We start from the raw sequence: 24781 nt of genomic DNA, 5'->3' as shown, positions 1-24781 counted from the left end.
CCTCTGATATTACTGAGCTTGGGATTTCAGGGACTAAACCAGATCTCTCTCTCTTTTTCTTTTTTTTTTTTTTTTTTTTTTTTTTTTTTTTTTTTTTTTTTTTTCCTCCCCCTCTCACTCTCCCTCTGGAAAATTAATCAGCTTTTCACAAGCTGTAGGTGAAATTTCTGACAACCCTTCTGAGCTTTTTCAGGTTCCTTTGTACTGGAAGATGTAGTTTTTCTCTGCATAATAGTGGCAACCTCTCCCTCAAGATACAGAACTAAAATTTAGCCTAAAACATCAAACAGATTTTATATACCTGGTGATCCAAGCCCATAAAACTTTTAATTGTTAAATATTTTAAAAATGCTTCAAAAGTTTTTATAGTTTCAGTATCACAGCAACTCCACACAGCCAGACCTGTCATAGCAAAATCAGTAAGTTTTACAGCCTGACAAGAACAGATACTTGGAGAAAGGAGCCCTGTTGATAAAATATAGAATAGTAGCAGGTAACTTTGGAAGTTTCCCTTTTGGGAACCCACTGAGACATTTTTGACCATTGGTTCACTTGGCTCTGTGCTTTTTGAATCAGATACTGCACAGACACAGAGGACACAGATGAAAATGGGTGTGATCTAAATTTCAGATTGTAAATTCCAAAGGATCAGGAGAAAAATATCCCAGTTTGTTGTTCCATTGGTGTCCCACAAGATGGAAAACATTTGTTCTGTCTTCTCAAGGAGTACAATCTACTGTGATCCACAGGATCTTCCTGTTGAGAGCAGCAAATTGTTTAATCTGTAATTATAGCACTCTTCTAGCAACAAAAGGCCAAAATCATTGCAAGGACTCATTAGGAGTTCATTGAACAGCCAGTGATTGCCTATATATATATATATATTTATATAAAGGTAAAGACTTGGGCTTGGGAAGAAATCCTGTAAAAGACAAAGTTCCTCTGAAGAGGCTCTGAACAGATCCCAGAGAAAACATTGAAGCAGGCAGACTGGGGGGAAAGGCTTTTTTTGATGTAAAAACAGACCAGATATATGAAAATGCAGCTCAGGCAGATTGCTGAAACCCCAAACAGCAGTAGGTGTTGTGGCAGCCAGAGAGAACTGGCCAAAGAGCTGCTGTGTTCAGAATGTTTATATACAGATTATATCTATTCTATTGAATAGAAATTATAAAAAGGAGAAAGAATGCTCTTAGGTTTGGGTGTTAAGAGTAGCAAAAGTATCTGACTTTTTCAGCTTTGTGCTTCAATGTCTTCCTTCTGGTGGGATTTCTTACCTTGAAGCAGGGAATTTATGAAGGTGTGTTACAATTCTGAAGGTTGGCTGGTGCAAGGGACAGAGGTTTAATTCAATTTAATCTTTTTTATACTTGTTTGAAGGAACAGAATAGTTATAGAATAGCTATTTACATGGTCCATGCTGGTGAGGTGTTCCCTTACAGATTTTTGGTGGTATCTGATATACTTGGCTTTTCACAAAAACCCTGTAGAACCTTACATGAAGAGGACAGATTATATATGAGGAAGAGATGAAAGGGGGCAGAAAAAAAAAATTCTCTGTGGGCCAACTCCTCTTTCTCCAAAAACCCATATGCACAATGAGAGAAGTTGGGAACAGAAAGTAAAAAATTGAACCAAGTAATAACTGAATATTAAAAAGCAAAGCTCAAGCAAATATCTATATCCAAATCTCAGAAATAGATTTTATTTGTTCATATTGTTTCTTATTTTCATTTAACTTTCTTGGCAGGTAGCCCAGTGCTCCATCAGTGAGAGGAAAGGAAGTTACAGCATCACATTGTTGTAGGGATTGAATTTTATTGCTCTGCTATTACAATTAGGCAAGTATTAACTCAGTTAAATGAGGCACATTTTTTTAAAGTATATACAAGTGGGAATTGTGACTTAGTCCTAAACTAAAGCCCCCAACAAAGTTTTATGAGAGTGAAAGAAGGAGATTAAAAATGGCTAAATATAAAAAGTGATGCAGCTTTTAAAGGGGCACACTAAGAATGGGAATCATTATTGGTGATTAGCTGACAACCAGCCTGAGGGGAAGCTGCAGTGGTCAAAAACCTGGCAGCAAATATCCAGCTGGATCTGCAAAAAGCCACCCAGATAATGCAGAGAAAGATGGGGACAAAATGTCTACACTGAAGGTGATTTATGGGGGAAAAGAATCCCAGGCAAATCTGAATAACTGGTGGGTTTTTTGGGTTTTTTTTGTTTGTTTTTTTTTTCCATTTAAACAAATAGGATTTAGCATTTATATGTTTGGGTTTTTTTTTTTTTACTGGTTTCATTTCATCTCAGTGCCTTAAAATAAAATGTTTTACTCTATGCTCCCATGAACATAGTGAGACTAAACACTCATTTGTTTTGTCCTTGCAGGCCTTGAGGCAGGAGAAGAAGCCAAAAGCCTGCTTCCCTAAATCTCCAAAAATTAATAAGAAAAAGGTTATTTCACACTCTCTTGCAAACATACTCTTCTTTTAAGGGCTGGAAGCTAAATTCAGTATTAATTACAAATTCATGGTCAGTAAACACTCACCTTACTGAAGAAAAATTGAGCTTTCTAAAACTACTGGAGAAAAGAGGAGTAGAGATAAAAACTATTTCTCCCCTTACATGGACAGCAATAAAGTGAATTGAAAGATTTCTAATGAACCTCAACTACCTTCAAAGTGATATATGAGTGATGGAGCTTAGATGCTGAATCTAATTAAAAATAAATAATGACATTTGCTAACCAAATGCTCATTATTAAATGACTCTAAATCGTTGCTTGATGCCAAAAATTCAAAGCAGAACCTGGTCATGCACTAAAATATTTGTCTGTGTACATTTAAATTCTGTTTCATAATTTGGAATCTTAACAGTCAAAAGGGGTTGATGCATTCAGGATCTCAGAGTCTGTGGGATTTATTGTTGCAACAAGGGACTGGTCCAATACTGGCAATTCTCTTGGAGAAGTCCTGGAGCCCAGGAAATTGGAGAGGAGCAAAGATCATCCTGAGCTTTAAAGAGAGGAGAAAAGCAGAGCCAGGCAATTCCAGAGCAAGTATGCTAACCTCAAATACCCAGAAAGAGATATTTTTATATATATATATATATATATATATATATATATATATATATCTCACACAATAAATTTCTAAGCAGTTTGGAGGATTACAAGGTCTTAAGAAACCATCTCAGATTTGCCAAGAATAAACAAATCCTGTCAAAGTCATCTAACTGGTTTCTGTGGCAGGATAATCTAAGAAGTAGTGGATGTGATTTATCTTGTCTTTACTAAGACTTCTGCTGCTGTGCCCCATGACATTCTCATGAGCTAACTGGGGAAATATGGGTTATTATGAAATCACTTTAATGTGAAAACAGAGTGAGCTGAAAAATCCCATGTACTGAGTGCTCTTCATTTACCAGAGGCTCTCTGGCTGTCTGAAAAGGATAATGAGGAAGGCAAGAAAAGCTGTTTGTGTTTTGTGCTGCTCACCTTTGAATGAGTAACTTTCATACAAACCACAGGCCTGTTCGTATGTGGGAATGAATCAAGGCTGAAAGAAATATCTCTAAAATATATATATTTTTTTTTTTAATTGAGAAAGTAAAATTCATTAAGAAATCCTAAAGGATTTCTGAAAAAGGAACTGAGTGCACACCCATTAAATGGGGAATTACTGACCAGGCAGTGATAGATTGGAAAGGATCTCAGGAATCAGAGCAGTTCAGAAAATGAAAGCAAGTCAATGGATTATGAACTAACAGGAGTGGCACGTGTGAGACAGCAGAATAATGCTCTGATTTCACTAGCCACTGCTTGGACTTCTAATGGTGCACATATCTGGGTCTGCATCATCCTTGAGAAAGAAATGCAAGGTGGAAAAACACCACTTGGGCAGCACTAACAACCCTGACAGGCATATTGAATTTCTGGAACTGAGTGTCAGCAATTTACCTCTGCAGACTCCATGATCCTGATGGGTGCCTCCCAAAGCAGCACATGCTGGAATTCTGGGATTCTGTGGTGGTGGGGGCTGCCAGGCAGTTCCTTGTTCTGCTGTTTTTAAGTGAGTGCATCCTGCTGCCCTTCCAGAGCTGGCCACATTAATTAATTAAATTAATACCATTTTACAGTCAAAGCAATAAAAACACCAATAACCATCGTGCCCTGTAGGATCTAGAGCAAATATAATGTACCAGCAATGCCACAGGGATAGACACAAGCCAGGGTAACACAGCTGCTGAGGTGAAATCTATTCACAGAGCAAATGGTTTGCACTGTGCATGGATTGGACCCATCAGAGCCCTGGTGCTCAAGCACAGCACCAAACCCCCTCTGGAAGTAAAATAACACATTTATCCACTACAGCATGGAGCATCCTGGTGGCAGGAAGAACAAGTGGCTTCCAGCCCAGCTGTGGACAAATTCAGCTCTGGGTGACTCTTTTCTGTGATGCCCCTTTTGAACACACCAAGACAAAATGCTCCCACCTCCAACCCACCCCCCCCAAAAAAAAACTGCATCCACATTCATCAAGTTTATCAACTTACAGACTCCAGGACAGGTTTATCATTCATTGTTTTGCACCAGTAAGCAGAGTAGTATACAAAAGCATGCAAAAGCAGTTATGGTACAGAAAGAACCTGCAAAATCCAAGAAACTGGCAAGCATCAAACCATTCCTGTTTTCCAAGGAAGAGGATTCCTGAGTAGTGTGTGTTGGCATTTTCAAAGACCCTGTACTTGGGTGAAGCACACAGAAACAACCTGGCAGTGACATAACAAAACAGGGGCAAAATATTATCTCTAACACAGATACTCAGAGGCAAGAAATGATCATGGGGTGAAATTACAGTATGTGGTGGGCTATTTTATTTTGTTGAAAAGTACATCTTTGACTGGATTCAACATATTAATAAGATGAAAAGAGGTCCACTGGAGAGGGAGGAAAAAAAAGCAAAAGTTTGGAAATTCTTGACACAACTAAAATAAATGACAGCTCTTTTCAATATCCCATAGGCAGGCTGCAGAAGATGATGTTTTCCAGTATCCATGGAGAAAGTAAAGTCTTTGATTGATGTAAGTCAGTTTTTGCACAAATGCTGGTCTGTTTAGTTAAAACCTGCACTGCTTGTTTCTTTTAATAGATAATATAGGTAATATCTAGCTTTCACTCCAGACCCATGCTTTAACACTCAGAATTTATCCATATTTAATTACAATTTTATCACACTAATCAAATAAATTTACTTTGTCCTCCAAGCAATCACCTCAGTATTTCAGTATGTAAAAAATACTTTCATTATGTTTATTATAAAAATATAAATGTTTCCACTACAAATCATTTTACATTAGTAAGAGGCCATCTACAATTGCACAATATATAATCTAAATGAGTAAGTAATGCTTTTGAAATACAAGTTAAAGTAAATACATATTGCCAATCAAATCACATCTATACATTGCTTATTGGATGCTAAGTTACAGCACAAAAAACTAGATTATGTTAACAGAAATAAATAAAATGGAAACTATATTGAAAGGTACAAACCCAATAATATGGCAGGTGTTTTTATGAGCAGTTTGCATTTTGCTTGATGTCCATAACCTGTACAGGCAGATGGCCACACGACCTCTATTTCTCTACTCCACACTGAAGAATTGTACACTGCTATGTTTACATATGTACAGGGGGACAGGGAGTACAGGATGCTTGCAACAGAGGCCACTCAGTACAAATCAACTTCTGACAGGGAGAGAAAACCAAAGAGGCTTTTTAAAAACTCTCTACTCCTAACAGCAAAGAAAAGCAAAACCCAGCTGCTTTCTTCTCAGTGAGACTTTTATGCTGATCATGCCTGAACAGTGGGCAAGGAACAGGACAGGACACATGGCAGGAGGAAATTGGGAGTGGTTGGTGCAAAGTTTCCAAGTGTTTAAAACTCTAAGAACTGGGTCTGTGTGTCCTGAAGCATTTCCCAGAGGTCAGCCCACGCTCCAGCAGCAGAATGAAGCTGAGGAGAAATGTCACCAAAAGCTGTCCCCACACAGGCAGTGTTTGCCACTGGATGCTGGTGGCTTAAATTCACTAACAGTGTTTGATTTAGAGCAATCTCAACCCAAAGAAAAGAAAGATTCTGAACGAACTAAGCAACACAAAACACAGCTTTTCTATCCAGCATGCTGCATGTCATGATAGATTGGGGCAGATAAGGGGAAGTGTTCTTTACAGCTTAAGTGCTTTATTTTACCTTTCTTCAATTTTTCTTTTTTTTAATTTTAAAACCCATTCACTTCTCTTTTAGAAAGAATTACTGATTATTATGCTGTGAGTGTGTTTCAAACCCAGTCCTTTACAGCATGCCCACTACCAGCACTGATGAAAAAGCCTCTAACTCTGCTTCTCCTTAGCAATGTGTGATAAATGATGTGCCTGGACATTCTGTAAATCCTGGATTCATGCAGAACAATTTCAGCCCCACAAACCCTACTAGGAACTGACTCTTTCCTCACTTATACAGCCAGGAGCTTCAAAACCCAAGCCAACAGAAGAAAGCACAGCTCATTACCTGCTCCTGCATGCACAGAGAAAACACAATGTGCCATTTTTTCATCTGCCTCTCACACAGTCTTGGACTTCCTGGGGGTCATCAGAATCAGGTGTAGATTTCAGAATGTCAGGTTGGGAAGCAGAATGGATTCCCCTGGTGACCAAGGCCTGTGTGCCTGGCATCACATCTACAACATGGCTCACACTGTGTTAAAACCTCTCATTTTCAGAGCAAGGAGTTGTGTCTGCTCCAGAGCAACAATTTAGGAGTTGGCTGAAAATAGTAAAGGGCCCTCAAAATCCAACTTCCAGTCTCCTTTTCCCAGTGGGAGATGTGAATGCTCTCCTAGACTTGGGCTCCCTTCTGCTTTCTTTCAAGGAGCAGGCACCCACAGAAGCTGTGCCAAAATTCATGTCCTCTGCAGGAGGGCAGTGCCTCTCCAGGGGGGTTTAGCTCAGGCAGGTAAACTTCCACACCAAAGCCTCACTTCACAGCTTAAGTCATCCTTTAAAACAAGGGGCTCTTTCAGGGAACCCAAAAAGCATCATCACTTAAAGCAGGATGCAACAACCCCCAGTTTTCTTGGCAGATGTCTCACCTGAACACCACCCATGAATTGGGCTCCTAATTGTGGCAGGAAAGCAGCCCTGGGGAAGGAAATGGGATGTGCTGTTTGGGGCAGGTACAACCCCAGCCTAGTTGAAAACATCACTCACAGCAAATTGAAGAAATCTCATTTCCCAAAAAAAAACAAACCAAAAAGGTCCAGATGCTTTTCAAAGTGTCAGGTCTGGAAAACAAAACAAAACAAAACAAAACATTCTTTCCTTCTATATTTCATGCTATGCTATGAGTGTAAAATCATCTAGTAACTAACCCTCAGACAATTTCTCAGGTTGAACCAATGAAGTTTGGATAACATTTGGCACTTGGCAATAATACAGCCAGGTTAAGGTATTTAAGCATAAATATAAAAATAATGGAAAAAAAACCCAAAAAAAAAAAAAATCAAAAAACCCCCAATAAAATAAATAAGCCTTTTAAAAATTAAGACTTGTTTCCATTTAAATGAACACAGTTAGGGAAGCTAACATAATGGTAAAAAACTTTTGTCAACTAACTCAAAGTCACTACAAACTTTATTTCTGTGTTCCTTCCTGAAGTTGAAATAGCATGTTACAATGACATTATAGTAAATATGGCCAGACAGGTTGTGAGGTATAGTCCTCTATTTTCCTTGCTTTTAAAGAAATAAAATACCTGTTACAGATCTCTTCTGTATAAAAATACTGCAAGTCTTTCTTTCTTCTTGTTTGCTGTATAGATCAAATACACAGCTTTAATGTCCATGGTTTTTTTTCTGTTATTCAGTCACTTAATATTCAAATGGCTCTAGGTTTTAGTAACACTGGTTTTTACTTGGAAGGATTTTTCACATATTTTTTTTTCTTTTGATATTTACTATCTGCATTAACAGTCAGTCAAGAGCACCCACCCTTTAGGATTAACAGATAGAAAACAAGTTTGCTCCTATTTTTAAGGCATTTATACTCAGTATTTGAGTGTCTTGTGGGTTTGAAATCTCAACCATTGCTTTTCCAAAGCTGTTGCAAAGAACTCCTTTAAATTCTGCTGTTTGTCAGCCATCACTTTTGACCTGTGATGCAACTTTTCTCCTTTCTTTTCTTCCTCTCCTGAGCAACATCATTTTGGTACCTTACACAGGAACAGGGCTGTTCTTTGTATGAGTTTCAAGAGCTTTGATACTGCTGACAATCTTCTTTTGAGGCCCCACCACTGTGACACCAACCTTCTTCATGTCACTGGAAAACAGAGAAGGTGAGTGAGTGAGGACACTGAGTGTCACTGCTGCACTGCAGGTACAGGGATATTGCTCAAACACAAGCCCTGGTGCAAAAACCACTGAGAGCAACTGTCTGAAAACACAAGGGGGAGCAGGAAATAAAGTGGAAGCTCAGTTAGCCTCACTGTGTTTGCTCACCTGCAAGGAAAGGCAAGGAAACTTCTCCAGTGATGCAAGCACTGAGGTTTTGGGGCAAGCTGGACCAGCTGAGCCTGTCTAACACTCCATCCCCCTCCCAATCCATGGCTTTTCCTGGGCAGTGTCCTCTGAAAGCTGCTCTGACCTCTGGTGCCAGCACTGAGGGGAAGGAGGCCATGGCCAAGCTCCCAGTGCCTCCCCTGGTTCCCACCTCTGGTCTGTCAGGATCTCCAGCCTCACTGCTCCTTGTGCAGCACAGAGGTGGCTCAACACCTGTGAAGGGCTGATTAGCCAGGGGCTCACAGGAAATTGGGCATTCCTAGAGGATTTCTACACTGTCCCCAAAGAGTAATTGTTACAAAAAACCATTAGCACCCTTTTTATAGATGCAATAATACACTAATTAATGGCATTGATGTGTTTAATTGTTGGTAGCACAGCTGCTGCATAGTTCTTCATAACTTGTGTATTTGGCCAACCCAACTGGGAATTAACATTTCCTTTGGCATTAAATTTTTAACTGTACTTGATGCCTTTTCAGGTGCAGAAAGAGCATTACCCTACTCCTACTTGTCACTAGAAGAAAGATGGATTGCATTTAGAATGTAATAAACTTTGCCATTTGCTCACTTCCAAGCATAGCAGGAGGGAGCTCTGCCCCTGAGTAATTGTTAGCATGGAGGAGGAAAACAGCTACAAAGAATTTGCAGCCTCACCTGGTTTGGTGGAATATGGGGTGGGCAATAAAGGGAAAGACTGGCAATGTGCCAGCTGTAGAGAAACTCACATATAAAATACAGAATTTAAAGAATCAACTGAGAAACTTCAGTGAAAGGAAGTGATGCTAGTGTACTAGCTGATGCATAGTGCTACTGTATTGGAAGAAATTGGGAATTTCCTTGTATTTAGTGAGAAAAAGCTGTGAGACCATGACCTTCACACAGTCACCAGACACAAATTTCCTCTATGGCTATTTCAACTACAACAAACAATTCCCATTTGTCTCTAAATGCAAGAAAATCCTAGCTGAGAGCTGGAAACGCTGTGTAGAATTTCAGTTTGAGCTTGTAGCTGTGAAGAGAAGCCACTTACTCAGTGGAAATCTTGGCTATGGTGTCACAGGAACTGTACTCCACCCCTGTGAAAATGTCCTTGCAGTGCCCTGTGCGAAGCCCATTGAGCCAATCCCCCGTGCTGCGGAAGGAGGAAATGTCCAGGCTGCTTTGGTCCAGGAGCAGATTTGATGGCCTGAAATAAGAGAAAAATGCAATGAAGCTCAGGGGAAAGGGAGATATACAGATTTATTTTGTGTCTAAACTCAGCAGTGGCAGGAGCATCCAGGCTGGATGGGGCTTTGGTGTTTGTGGGAGTTCCCAGCTGAGGGACTGGGGCTGGCAGCTCTGACAAATGCTGGGTGATCATCCTGCTCAGAAACTTCCTCTGCCTGTGTGTAAATCACTGCAGCATTCAAAAGGTGTACTGAGACCTCACAATTCAATGTGCAAAGCATCAACACAGACTAAACTAGGCTATGTTTATGGGATTCACTAATTCTAAACATCACACAGACAATGAACACTCCAGGCTCCAGGATGAGAGTGTTGGTAGAATTTGGTCATATCAAATGTTCAGAATATTGTGGCCCACTGACAAATCCTAAATGTTGCTACTAAGTTAGAAGCTTCAACAATAAGCAAATTACCTTATTTTGATTGTTTTATTGCAGGCTTAAAGCCAAGCATGTGCTTATAGCTGTGTTGTGCCTGACACTGAACTAGAGAATGTTCAGAGAACTTATCTCTGCAACTTCACAGCCTATTTTCTACCCCATAATTCTTTTTTCCCCTCTAGTAACCCACACAGGAATCTGACTACTGCTGCTGAACCCATTTGAAGTGACTTCTGTCACTGAAAGTGCTGAAAATGAGAGGTGGCTGGGCTGACAGCATAATTTAAAGGCAGTGATTACACAGTGTAACAGGTAGGTGACAGCTACTGGAGCTGGAGAACTGATCTGGGCTGTAAAACACTCTCTTCACTCCAAACCCAAGTCATCTCTGTTCATCACTGCAACAAACATATGTAGGAAGAGATTTTAAAGGCACCAAGAGAACTACATATTTAAACATAGTGATTTTAACCTCATAAGAAGCCTAGAAAATCCAAATCCTTCTCAATTCCAATGTGCCTTAAATTTCATCAAAATCAGCAGCACTAAAACAGCACATCCTTGCAGTACACCTGACTTGCCCTGGAACCACATCAGTTACACAAGTAATAATAGTTACATTAAGAGTTTTACTTTTGAGAAAAGAAAAATGGTTTTTGGTACTGGCCACATCTTAAACAGCTCCTTTTACTTCTGATGTTTTCAACTCAATTCGATTGTTACCAATGAGTTGATTTCTTTCAGGCTCAGAAAGTTAATAAAGTATTTATTCCCTTCTGGGAATGCAGGGCATAATTAAAGAGCTACTTGGATGGTTAAAAATCTTAACTCCAAAACACACACAATCAGTTTTCACCAGGTCCCTGATGGGGCAGCTTTTGCTGCATCACAGCCAGGACTGTGATCACTGACACCAAATCTGGACTCCACATGCTGGGAACAACCATCCATGGAAAGAAAAGCAACAGAAGACACCAGAAACCTGCTCTGTTCTCCAAACAGCAGCTCACTTCATGTACTACTGTCATGGTCACACCAAACCTTAGCACCTACAGGATGCCCAACTTTGAAGGCTCAATTTGAGAATCAGCCCCAAGATAGTTCTGATCAGTAGCTGTAAGGCCTGAATTTCACTGACTACTGTTTGTCCTGTGAAGAGCCAATGGTTTTATTTATAGTTTTCTGGGTATAGTGTCTGGAATCCCAAGACATTAATTAAGAGTATTTATGAAGTGTTCTTAGTGATAAAGCACAATTTTTTTTTTTTCCCAGCCTAGTATGCCTTTTTAACTTGAGTTTAATAAAACAAGGTCTGACTCAAGAATCACTAATGAAAAAAAAAAAAAAAAAAGTATAGTCAAGTTGAAATAGAACAGGTCTCCAGGATTAGGAATTAGAATGGCCCAAAAGAGCCTTTATGTTTATTACTTGGATCAAAGTATCACCATGACAAAAAAATATGACCTAATTCTAATGCGAGTGACCTCAGAGTAACCAGCACTGTAAAATATCATTTTTCTTCTTGCAGGATTCCAACCAAAAAAATGAGTTCCTCTGCTGCTCAGAGAGGACATCTGGGCTGTTTCTCAGTGCTCTGTGAGGAGGTGCACAGGGCTGGGCTGGCAGAGACCTGCACACTCCCCTGCAGCTGAGAGGGGCATCCTGCAGGGATGCTGAGCCTCCTTTGCTCCCCATTCATCAGAGCTACCACCTCCAGGGGAGAGCCATTAAAAAGAAATCATGGAAATTACATGTTTGCTCAGGGGAACTGAAATAGAACATTTCTCTCCATCTTTTCTTCTCTCCCCTCTTCTGTTTTTTTTTTTTTACTCTTTTTATTTTGTTGCTTTGACTATGATACACCCTCTCCTATCATCTTTTGACAGTCATGGGAAGATTTTCTATCCTGCTCACCCTGTTGTTGTATTTACTACACCTACAAAGTTAAATTTACTGACATGTGATGCTCTGAAAAAAAAAACCAAAAAACCAGCAAGACTCAGTTTGGAGAGACAAATTGAACAGTGAGGTGCCAGTTACAAAACATCCTGTGGCTGGAAGCTTTCTCTGGATGTGTCCATTACTTTAGCAGTTGGAATTAACCTTTGAGCCATCTGCAGTGAGGAGAACTATGGTGTATTGTCATTAGCACAGCTTTTTGTCACAACACAGGGAAACATTCGCTGCACTAATAAGAAAAAAACACAGAAAACTTCATTAGAACCCTTCCCAATACAGCATGAAAATCTCATCTCTGGTTGGCTGCTGTCTGGGGAGGAAAAGAGACAAATCAACTTGTAAAATCCAGGAACTGAGACAAAGAAAATGAAAATGTTCTGCCACTTCTTCTGCAAATAGACAGAGGAGCTGGGCACACACAGTCCCAGATTTTGCACTGTAGGAGCCTCTCTCTTCCCATCCATTCCTCCAAACAGCACAACCAACCTGCAGTTTTTCAAATCTGGACTTTCCTTTCCACACTCAATTTCTTTTAAAGAGGAAAGCATTAAAAAAAAAAATAAAAACAAAACCTACTCCAAAACCATAAAGTAATTTCCTGTGGCAAATTTTAGGTAATTAAAAGCTGATTTTGTAAAGTGAAATTACTCCCTGTGAGCCTGGTTGGAATAGAAATCCTATGGGCTTTATGATTATGGAGAGCTGAAGCACAGAATTCAGGTCTAACAAGAATTTTATTTCAAGAGAAAAATAACCCCAAAAACCAACAGGTGGCACAGAAAGCAAATTTCAGTTTTATCTTCTACAGGAATCAGAGTCATATGCATACAACAGGAAACTAGTAAATAAATGACATGCCAAGGAAAAGTAGAGTTATTCTGTTTACTTGATTATCCCTGGACCTTAAAGATAAAAATCTTTGGAGTTCCAACTCTTCATGCCCATTTTTAACATACTCTTAGCAGAATTGGTAATTTAGTCCCTAAAGTACAATTCACTCTGAAAGGGGGAACATTTGCTTTGTCCTAGGGCCTTCATGTGTTGTTTTCATATTCTCCAAATAAGCATATTGTGGGCTGCTCCTTGGAGGGAAAGGAGAGCTGGAGAAATGAAAAGGGGCAGCACAAATATCTAAAGGGAAAATTTTCTAGCTCTATTGCTGGTAACAACAAACAAACAGACAAAAACAGAAAAAAAAAAAAAAAAGAAAAAAACAAGCAAACCCCAAACACCCCAACTTATCATGGCTTCCACTTGGTTAATAAGCAAATAAAATTTCAACTGCCCCAAAGGCCAATCCTTCAGTCTTCCCTACTTCCTTAGCTGCCCCTCAGAACATGATTTTCAATGTGCTTATATTTTTCAGCATATTGATGGGATAATAAATCACATGCCTGGGTTTATCAATGATCCTTCATTTACTTTTTCCCAACACCAAACCAATAAAGGCAAAAACAAATTCAGCACATTGCTGATTTTTTTTCCCTCCTAACACAGCTTAGGGTGTGTTTTTAAGGAAATACAGGCACATGGCATTTCCTGGGATGTGTAGCTGGTGACAGACCCTCAATGCCAACCACTCATTATTGTTAGGACAATCTGTAAGCTCCTCAGGCAGAGAAAAATGCTTTATAAAGCTCTCAAAATGCTTAAAATTGACCATTTGCTGTGCAGAGCTTCCCTTTATATCTCACTTTTGGCTGCACTGCTGTTGCCTATAATCAAAAGAGAAAAACCCCTTGCACCTGTGCTAGAATAGTAAAGTAAAAAACAGATTTTTATCTGGAAGATTCCAGGTGTCCCAGTGGTGATGGGCACACCCAGAACCAAATTTCTGTGATTGTGTAAGGTTAATTAATCAGGATATTTAACAGGAGATTCAGCTGCCCCAGTAACCCACCCCTGGGTCAGCTCCTCAGAGCTGGTCCAGGGCATTCTCTGCATCACTTCTTATTGTAAGTCCTCTCCTTGGAATAAAGATTATTTTATTAATCCAAACAATATTTAAGGGATATGCCTAGAAATACAGCTTCTTTGGATTGCTCCAAAATCCAGGGGGAAAGGGCAGGAAAAGAATGGAGCTATGGCCATGCATTAGCAATCTACCAAGCTACACAAATGCATGAGAAATATATAAAAAGCTTAGGCACCACTGTGAACTTCTGCTTTTGTCACTTCTTTCCAGCATTCCCAGTGTGGAATTGCCACCACCACTAAGGAGAGCAGGAGAACAAAAAAACCTTGAAAATCTCAATAAACAGCAAAACCTCCCCTCCCCATCAGGCCAGCTGGTTTTCTATGGGAATTACACAGCACCCAACCCAACCCAGCCTGCTGTAAATTCCTGCCCCAGTTTCAACCAGTGGAGGCAAATTAGAGGTGTGAAAGTGCAAATAGATGTTTTACTGTCCCAGCTCCCCTTCCAGCCACTCACCTTGGAGGGACAATGGCTGAGCAGTGCCTGCCCCAGGTTCAGTAATGAAGAAAATGGGAAATCAGGTGGAAACAGGGCTTTTCTGTCTCTAGCTGAATGAAGTCCCCAAAAACCTCCTCAGCCTAAGCCCTGCACAATCCAAACTGTGTTTAGACACTGAGGAGTCAGATTTACTGTGCTCCATTTTGTGATTTGTAGTTATGTTTCTTTTTTTTCTCCCCCTTTCCATAAATTCACTATTTTATGTTTAGCAGGCTTCAGAGAGAGAGAGCTGCAGTTTCAAGTTTACATTACTTGAATTCTTTTAGGGTGAACAGTCTGGCTTTAGGACACAGATTATGTTGTTGCTGGATTTTAAATGAAGCCTAAAATCCACACAGAATTTTGCTCTCCACAGCATTTGGCCAAACTCAAACCCCACTGTTAAGACCCTGACAACATCCAAGGAAAACTGACATCTTCTCCTCTCTTCCATCCTGGAAGTTCCTAACAGGGAGAAGCAAACAAACAATATTACAGCAGGTCAGCAATATATGTCAAGCATCTGAAGCCTTCTGACCTGAGTGGCAAAAAAAAAAGGGACTTCTCAACAAAGTGTTCAGCCAATCTAAACAGTAATTTCATTGCAAATATTTCTGGAAAAACAGGGCTTGAATTGTGCTGCAGAAAGGAGCAAGTCTGAATTTTTAATTTGCCTTGTTCACTACTCCTAAGTTTGATTTTCATAAAAATCCTACCAAGCTAGAATATAGAGTGTTTCTACCTAATTATCAGGAGCAAATTTAGAATTTTAAATTGTAAGCACTGCCCCTGGATGTCTGAGAATGATCAGTGAGAGCAGCACAATGAGAGATAACAGAGCTGAACATGTTTATCAGTGAACCTTTGCTAACAATTACTCACAAATAACAGCTCTTCCAAAGACTGCTCAAGGAAATTACCTGAGCCAATGTTTCAAACAACACATCAAATTTAAGCAAATCAAGGTAGGGTTGTCAACAACTTGCTAACATATGAAAGAATGTATGAGGAATTAATTATTCATACACATTTTTTCATCAGGAAGGATAACTGAGCCTGACCCCCCTAAATTTTCTGGGCTATATGTAAAGAATTTCAGCTATGATTTTTCTGAAATATTCAGAATTCTGAGGTGCTCTTCTCCCCTTCCCTGCAATACAATTATTTCCTCTTCTAAATATGTAAATTCTTCTAAATAATAAAAACAACAGCAACATCTGACATTGATTTTCATGCTACCAACAGCAAACACAGAAGCAGGTTGGGATTTTTTCATGCAGATTCTGTGTCAGTTTTGCAATCAATCAGAGGCCTGGCAGAAATCCAGAATTTCTAAAAGTCATATGTTGGAATCAGAAAAAAAAATTAAACTTTCTTTCAAATGAGGGCTGTGCAATAACTCAGCTATTCCCATTTCATAGGTTCACAAAGACTAAATGACTTCAATCCCCCCTACATCACAGATGTGAACACACAGAGCAAATGTGGGAAAGCAGCCACTGCCTGAATCTTGTGTCACAACCCTCAGACCTCATGATCACACTATACTATGACAGCTTTGGGACACATAAATATATTACATTACACACTGATAGATTTAAATATATCAAATTATGCTGTAATTTGAAAAATTACTTTTTTTTTCAAATGGCCATGTAAGAGTAAGACTCATACATAAAACAGTAATATGTATTGTAAATATATATATAGATAAAGATATATATATAAAAATTCAGAATCAGAAATTTAAGTAAGAGAAAAACCCCATAAATATAAATCAGTGAGAGAAGTGAAATGGATTAAAAAAAAAAGGCATGAATCCATTTCAGATTGTAGTGTACACCAAGTACTTCCAATTGCATGACTCAAGTTACATTTTTTTCCCCACACAAATGAAACAACAGCTAAGAGCCATTCCAGCCTCACCAACTTGCTTGCAGGTGGGTGAAGTGATTCTGACTCCCCAACCCAAGCTGAGAAAAGTTTCCATCTGCTTTCTATCTGTATGAAAAGTTCACAAACGTGAAGTAATACACAGTGGGCTGAAGAAAAAACAAGCTCAAGAGGAAAAATAATGAAATTGATCAAAACTGGAAGAACAATGAACTCACTTCCACCCTAAAGATATCCAAACAACCTAAGGACTGTGTTAGAAAAATGAACATCGTGTTCAAAAAACAGGAAAGAACAGCAAGACATAAATCAAATAAAAATATCATGAGATTGTGCTTTAGAAAACCACATGGCTTGCAGCGAGTTCTGCTCCTACAGCCCCTCACAGAGCTGGTTAACTCCAGGCAACCTCAGGGACACAAAAAACCCACGTGTCCAGAACCAGTGCAGGTCCTATTAGCAAGAGCCCAAGGTGGCCACCTGATTAAAAAGTGAATTTTGACAGGTGAGAAAGAAATCAGCCATGCTCTGTACTTTACAAGGAATAGAAATGGAATTTTCACGTGAACCTGAGATGAAACACAACACCAGGAAAGGTATTATGGAACGTTTGCTGTGCTGAGGCTACAAAAACCTTTTGTCAGTGTAAGGTTCAAAGGCACACAGAATGATCAATAAGGATAAAAACATCCCCTAGGGTATCAGGAAATTATTAGATACCATGGAGTGGCCTGAAGGGATAGGCAACTTGAAAGGAAAGGGAGAATTGAAGGTTTTCACTCCTGTTCTGTGAGGTATTGGTGTAAAATGTGCCTGGGCTGGAATCAGATGTTCAGCCCAGCACATCCTTCAGTGGAGGTCAGTGCACAGCAACCAGCACCCAGAGGACAGGGATATCCCTATGCACCTCCAGAAATATATTTCTAAATAGGATACACAGTGCTGTGACTATTTTATACAAACATCAGCCCTAAAATCTGTAAGAAGAGACAGGTTTTGCATCTGTCAGGTTAAAGATTTCCCCCTGACTGAGTACATTCTGCACACCTACAAGCATATGGTGGGCATCAAGTTCCAGCATTCCTGCAGTAGCACCACAGACACAGCTAAAAGAGAGCTGGGACCTCTCTGAGATTAATTGCTTATTTTGAGCTGGAGGAGAGGCAGTGTGGGAGTGCTGCAGCCTCAAGTAACAGCTGGGAGCAGCCACTGGAGCCAGTGAAATCCCCAGAGCACTGGGGCTGAGTCCCTGAGTGCTTCCCCTGCACTGATGCCTGTCCTGTCCCTCTCTGGCAGGGATCCATCCCACTGTGTCCCCTTCTCCAGGAGCTGCCCTGACTCTCAGCCCTCCAGCATCAGTGACACATTCCTGCACACAAGGCTATGGCAAGGCCCCACCCTGTTTTAAGTCTCACTGCTCATTTTTCTGTCTCATTTTTCTCTGTCAGTCTGTCAAAAAGCAGTGCTGAACCTCCAGGCTCCAGCACCAGGGGCTGTTCCCTGCCACCAGTGCCTCTCTGCAGGACACCACGGGGCTGTGGGGCTGGCTGCAGATGCTCAGCCCTGCCTAAGGTCTGAGGTTAGTCTGAGGTTTGAGATCAGCCTGCTTTGACAAAGATTTGATGGCACAGGACTGCCTCAGTTGTGTTTGTATGTGGCTGTGTTTAAGGACAGCCTGCAGGCACTGGCAGAGTGGGAAGGAGAGATCACAGATCACACATTGCCTGAACTGCAAGAAGCTCCTTCAGGAAAGGGCTCACCCTTGCTGGGACCCCACAGTGCCCTGTGTGTCCCCAGGGAGTGAGGAGCTGCAGAAAGGCAGAGGCTGCACTGCCTAGCAATGAGCAGGGATGTGGCAGTGGAAGGGTAACTGGGAGGGGAGGAAGGAATAAAATCACCTTTGATTCTGCCCTCCTCAGAAACACACTCTGAATCAAAGGGAAAGCAGCAGCAGCAGGAGCCTTTCACTGAGCTCACCTAAAGCAGCTGAGAGAAGCTCCCTAGCTTGCAGGCAGCCTCCTTCCTTCCCTGCCCAGGAGCAGAGAGCATGGCACTGTTAGGGATGTGCAGCCTCTGCCACCCTCTGTCCTCTGAAGCACAGGAGGGAACAAAATCCCCCTGAGCAGCTCCTGCACAGCCCAGCAGGTGACAACAGTGCTCAGACTGGATTTGGCCTCCATTCAGAGGATATCAGCTTCTCCTGGCTGTGAACAGGTCGCTGGAAATTAAGGTTCCACTTTGCTTTCATCTCTGCTGTGGTTCAAACCTGTAACTGGAAGGATCACAGGCTCCTGTTTGGAATGAAAAACATGCAGCCCTGGTTTCTGCAATCAAGTCTCCAAACCCAAACAAGATAGTTGTGATTTCCAACCCCTCATCAGATTGCTGGAGCATATCCCTAGAAAATAATTCTTTGCACCAATTGTTTGTCACATAGTGGTGCAAGGTGTTTGGAAGAAATGTACTTGACTGAGAAAATAGTGGTTAAGCAGTTTGGTGTTATTCCCAAAAATGTGCTGCATTTTTTTTTGTTTGTTTGATTGATTTTTTCTGTCATCTCCTAGAAATAATTGCTTCTATAAGCATGTTAGTTTCCTGTGTGTTAAAGACCTAACAAGCAAAATTACTGAAACATAATTTTATGCCAGCCAGCTTTTCTCAATACATAAATTTAAAAGCAGATCCCATTAGTATGCCTGCCCTTCTCCTCCCATCTCTTGTCTCTTTTTCTCCCCTCTGGCATGGCAGCAGGAGGTAATTAGAGTGGTCAGTGTGTAGCTGGGGATGCAGCACAAAGCCAGGGCCACGAAGGAGGAGGCAAGATCCATGGCAGTAGCTGCAGGATCAATGCAGCTCTTCCCACTGCCTTTCTCCATTTCCCTCTGCCTCCCCATTCCATTGCTGCAGTGGGAAGTGTGCTGCATCACAAGGAAAGGTCTGACAGGAAGGTTTTCTGTGCTCCCTTTTGACTCTTGGCTCGTGTCAGGCTCTGGTCTCTCACCCAGTGGAACACAGAACACCCTCCAGGGCCTGGGGCTGCAGCAGCAGAGGAGCTGAGTGCTTTTCTCCCTGACTCTGCCTGCTTTGCAGAGGATTTGGCACTACTATTCATGCTAAAAATAATTTTACATCTTTTACATTTCTTCAGTAAGAGTATGACATTTTGTGCATTGTTCAAACCAATTCTCTTTAACCCTACTTAACTAAAGCTCTTCTTTCACCACATCTTCATTGTGCCCTCAGGTGTCAACACACTCTTCAGCTGCTCTCTCTCAATGAGATAATTCTTATCTCATCACAGTGATGATGTTCCAGAGTGTGTTGAAAACCCAGGATTAAAAATGAATGTTTTTAATGCAATGAGGAACATTGCACAGGTTGAAAATTAATTCCTAGTTAACACATTGATCTGAGAGTGTAAGTGCATTTTTAGCTATGTGAGCACTACTGAAAGAAAAAAAAAAAAAAAGATTATTCATATGATTAAAGTTAACATGACTTGTCAGAGAAGAACATAAGTGTATTTGGACTCAGTTCAGAAAGATACTTAGGAACATGGCTGGCTGTAACCTGTGAAACACTGAGCACTTAAAACACTACCAAAGGGCAGAAGGAAAAGGAAAACCACATGATGGCCAAATCTGCCAGATATGTTTTTCTCACAAAACTCTGCTCTGTCTTACAGTGGATTTCATAGCCTTAGCATAAAAATCTTTGACAAATTAGATAAATAATAGAAAATAATTAATAAAAACAACACAGCAATAATAAAAATAGTAATAATAAACCATTCTCTCTACAGTTAAAAGGTGAGGAGGCAGTAAGGAGAGCAAACAAATTGTAATGACAGGAGATGAAGGAACCAAAGAAGTCCATGAGCAATATAAATGCAGTGTCACCTTGCTGCTGCGTTGGTGATGATTTTCAGGCTGCTGGGATTCCTGATCAGCTTGTCCAGGATGCTGACAATCTGCTCAAACTTGGGCCTGTTGTTCCTGTCCTTCTGCCAGCAGTCCAGCATCAGCTGATACAAGGCAGCTGGGCAGTCCATGGGAGGTGGCAATCGGTACCCTTCATCCACAGCCTTAATCACCTGCAGGGGAGGAGAGTTTAAAGGCAACTTGACAGCAACTTGGTTGTTATCAGCTGTGCCAGAGTGTTAATGTGGACATCCAGTGCTCAAACAAACGTGTTTGTTCACTAATTGTCTTGTGCAATGCCTCCCCTTTATCTGCAAAGTAAACCTGCCTGCAGATTAGGCATGCAGGAAGGGGAGCTGAGGTACAGAGTGACTTTGAAGAAGGTGAGTGTGTGGAGAGGGTCTCAGCAACTCACACTCAGTTGAACTAAATCCATTATCAAAAGCCAAGTTAGCAAGTGCTTGTTTAAGCATGCCAAACTTCAGAAGGGCTTGAATGTCTCTGCTCTAATTCCCCTTAGCAACACATGTTTTCCACAATAGAAAAAACATCATCCAGTGGACACTGAACTCCAAAAAAACAACAGAAAAAACAATCTACCCTGCTGAAAAATCAACCTGCCCCCTCATGGGCCATACTGAACCAACAGACAAAAGGTCTTGTGGATAATGTCACAGGGCCACAAAATGTTTTTAAAACTTGTCTCATGGATAACTCTACACTTTTCACTAGGCAGTACAAGCCCAATTCCTTATAATTTGCCTAGACTGATAAAATTTGTCAAGATTTTCTATAGTTTTTCCAGATTGACACAGACAAAAACAAGATTGCTACAGAATTTATGGTGTCCAGAAGCTTTTAAATCCACTGGAATCTAACACCTCTTGATCAGGCCTACAGTATCTATTGCCCCATGCATAAAAAACCCCAATGTATTCAATGTAAAAAATGATAAAGCCATATTCTGTTAATCTTTCCCTTTCATCTGGATCAATTTAATTGAAAAGCAGAACAAACTATTCTGAATCAGAACAAGCACAAGAGAACAGTTAATGGTTTAAGCAGCCATGAAGGAGAGGCACATAAATAGGTTAATCCTTCCATTTTGGATTTTAATGGGATATTATTAAAGGCATTCCACTAATATATCAGTCTGCACAACAGGATATATTAATCTCCACAAAAACATTCAGTACCAATTAAAAGAAATTCATAGTTTTCTGCAGAGACCTGGGTTGCAGAGGTACCCATTTAAAAGGAAGTTTTCTTTTTCCTTCTTTAACATAAAGCAGTACAGAAAAATGTTTGACTACAACTATGTTGCTGAGTTATTTTACTTTAGAACTACTAACAATATATATAAACTTCTTGGAAAATCTACTTGTGTGAGTGACTGCACTCCTGTGGAATAAATCTAAAATTAATAAAACAACAGAAAGAAAACCCAAATGAGATATAAGAAAAATCTGCTTTGGGGAAATGTTATGCTTCTTTAAAAAATACTGGGAGAACTCCATTAATCATTTGGATTGCAGGGTTGGACAGTTTACTAATGTTACAAAGAAACCTGTATTGGAAGTCTAATCAGATCACTCTCCTTCTCTATTTTATCCATTGATTACTTCCAGAAGCATTTTGGTTTCATTAAACTCTTAGCAGAAATGCTTTGCTTCTCTTTTTCACAAGTGCCAAGAGCAATTTATTCTGTGCATTTGACATTTACAGAAAAACTTCTATAGAATATTATACAAGTGGAACCAAAGGGGATCAGCAGACATTTGGGAGGGTTTTCTAACAACGAGCTAAGGAATGTAAAAGGCAATGACCTCATTGCAGTGGAATTATTTGCATCATCTTACAGAAAACCACCAAGGGGATAAAATTCTCTACTCTGCTCCTTCAGAGGTCCAAATCACTCTGCTGTAAAGATGGTGGCTTTTTGGATTTCTAATGAACTTTTACACGACGTGGAAAATCCGGCACCTTATTCAGTGTCACCATCAAAAAAAACACAGGGCCACCTTTTCTTGGCCTCCTTTCAGAGCTAGGACACAGCTCAGCCAGCAGTTTACTCACATCCTGGTTGGACATCTCCCAGTAGGGTCTCTCCCCATAGGACATCACCTCCCAGAGGACAATCCCGTAGCTCCAGGCGTCGCTGGCCGAGGTGAACTTGCGGTAGGCGATGGCCTCTGGGCTGGTCCAGCGGATGGGGATCTTCCCACCCTGGGCAAAACAAAACCACACAGCCCATCTCACTGGCCTGACACGAATAGGATTCTGTGGGGTTGATTATTTCATCCCTGAGGTGCTCAGTTATCGTGGTATTGGTGTAAAATAACCCAGTGTAAGCTGGAAAATGCTGCTGCTATTTGTCATAAGAGTAAAAGAGAGAGTGAAATGCATTTCAGTGCAAAATCTACTGATATCTAATGGATTTGCCATAGATTTATCTATTTACAGCATGGATATATAGCACAGTACAGCATACATACTTTATAGACACACACACACACACACATATATATAATATATATTTTTATATATATGTGTGTGTCTGTAGCATAATTTGCACAGGTAAGAGTAAATGGTACATCAAATCTGGTTGATTTTCAGTTATGAAATGTTTGGAATCTGCCATGAGAGTCACACAGCATTAAAGGTGAAAAACCCAGTGCAAGGTCCTTGCTGATAACCCAGGTCCTTTTGCACAGCACAAGGACTGGATGTGGCTGACTTTAAGGCATTGGAGTCAATTCCCTTGTTGTGAAACCTGCATGGATTCACCAGGTTTTCTGGACATTCAAGGAAAATAAGGAGCCTTGATGTTGCTTCATTTCACTAAAGCCAAGCCTCCAGCTGAAAGTCAGATTCAGATGGGGTCATCTGTGCAGAGAGAGGAGTCCAAAAATGTCAGCTGGGAGAGTGGCCTTAGACATTTTTTCCAGTCATAAGAGAAGCAAGCCATCATTAAATGCCAGACTTGGAGGGAATTGAAGTTGCCAGTACAATTAACATGGTAGGGAGGGGAACATCTCTCCCTGGTCATGGCCACCACTTGGTGCTGCAGGTCAAGTTAATAAATTGCACACAAGGAACCTCAGGCTGAGTTCCTAAAATGTGAGAGTTAGAGGAAAGAGACAATTCCTGGTGTTGCCAGCTTTGGCAGAGTTTTTTTGAGAGTCACACATGAGAAAATAAAGTTTTAAAATATAGCAGTATAAAACTTTCTCCTGAAGGCAATTCTGGAGTGAATGTGTTTTAGTACAGAAAACTGTGAGAGTTTAAAGTCATTCCCAGTTATGCACAACATGTACAGAATACATTCTGAAGATTTCACACCAGACCAGCTCTTTGCAGTGCTGCTGACACCCCCATTATACTCCAGTCACACACCTCTCCTCACAGCCACCTCTGTGGGGAGAGTGCTCTAACTTCCACTGAGTAACCAGCAAGAAAAAAAAAAGATTTAAATATTTTACTGCTTTGCCTACACTCCCATAAACTGTACCTGCACTGAGGGTAGCCATACAATCACCAGCTTTAGCCTCACTAGCTTGGTGAACAATAGAAATGCAGGCATTAGTGTTAATTGGAAATCTAAACACAGTCTAACTACACTGAAGAATCATCATTTTCATTGCTAATATTGCAAAATTAAATTAAGAATAAAAAACACAGGCAGTCCTGCCTCAGACTGCAATTTAGGCCGCCAAAATGTCACTAGATAAGTCTTAGAGGTTTGGCAAAGGTCAGGGAGGGGATTATCTTGGCAGATGGTTTTCATGGATCACATTTTCTTTAGCAGAGTTCCCCACCAAAAGACAAACCTTCATTTCACACACAACCCTTAAAATCAGGTAAACACCAAATTTCCACATCACTTGCAGACCAGCAGACAGGACACAGAAAATGAACTGGAGTGTTTGAAACCACTGTTTTATCACTGAGGACAGATAAAGAGCTTGATTTTTCTCTCTCTCCCTGAAATTTAATCCATTAGATGATGCTCTTTAGTCACAAAAAGTACATTGTATTTTCCATGCATTATAACTCTATTCACAATTCCCAGTGCTGCTCCAGAACAGTACCAAGAACATAAAAATGACTTTGTTTTTCTCATACTCAATTAATAAGCTCCTTTTACAAGTGTCCAGGGGCCCTCAGTGAGTCCCAGCCCCAGCCAAGAAACAAGGAAAGCTCTCCTGCAGCCTCGTGTTTTCACAACAAATCCACTTACAGTTGTAGATGTGAGGCTGATAAAGAAATCAATCTCTCTGTTTTCTATGCTAGAAGTGAGCCCTGCTTTTCAATGAAGAACATAAA

At 40.5% G+C, this 24781-nt stretch overlaps 1 protein-coding gene across 2 annotated transcripts in view; it reads right to left on the bottom strand.

Annotated features, from left to right (window-relative positions):
- Positions 1 to 4850: 4850 nt before the first annotated feature.
- EPHA3 (EPH receptor A3) overlaps positions 4851 to 24781 on the bottom strand; it is a 168185-nt gene continuing 148254 nt past the window's right edge. For both annotated transcript variants that reach the window (XM_079321373.1, XM_079321374.1), the window contains exons 14-17: positions 22532 to 22681; positions 20435 to 20628; positions 9652 to 9807; positions 4851 to 8380 (exon numbers count right to left, since the gene is read on the bottom strand). In XM_079321373.1, the coding sequence (XP_079177499.1) occupies positions 8275 to 8380; positions 9652 to 9807; positions 20435 to 20628; positions 22532 to 22681 (606 nt within the window). In that variant the 3' untranslated portion in view covers positions 4851 to 8274. The remainder of the gene's footprint in view (positions 8381 to 9651; positions 9808 to 20434; positions 20629 to 22531; positions 22682 to 24781) is intronic.

This window comes from Erithacus rubecula, assembly GCF_903797595.1.
Source record: "Erithacus rubecula genome assembly, chromosome: 1".
Taxonomy (NCBI): Eukaryota; Metazoa; Chordata; class Aves; order Passeriformes; family Muscicapidae; genus Erithacus; species Erithacus rubecula.
This window is presented reverse-complemented; position numbering and strand designations above follow the sequence as displayed.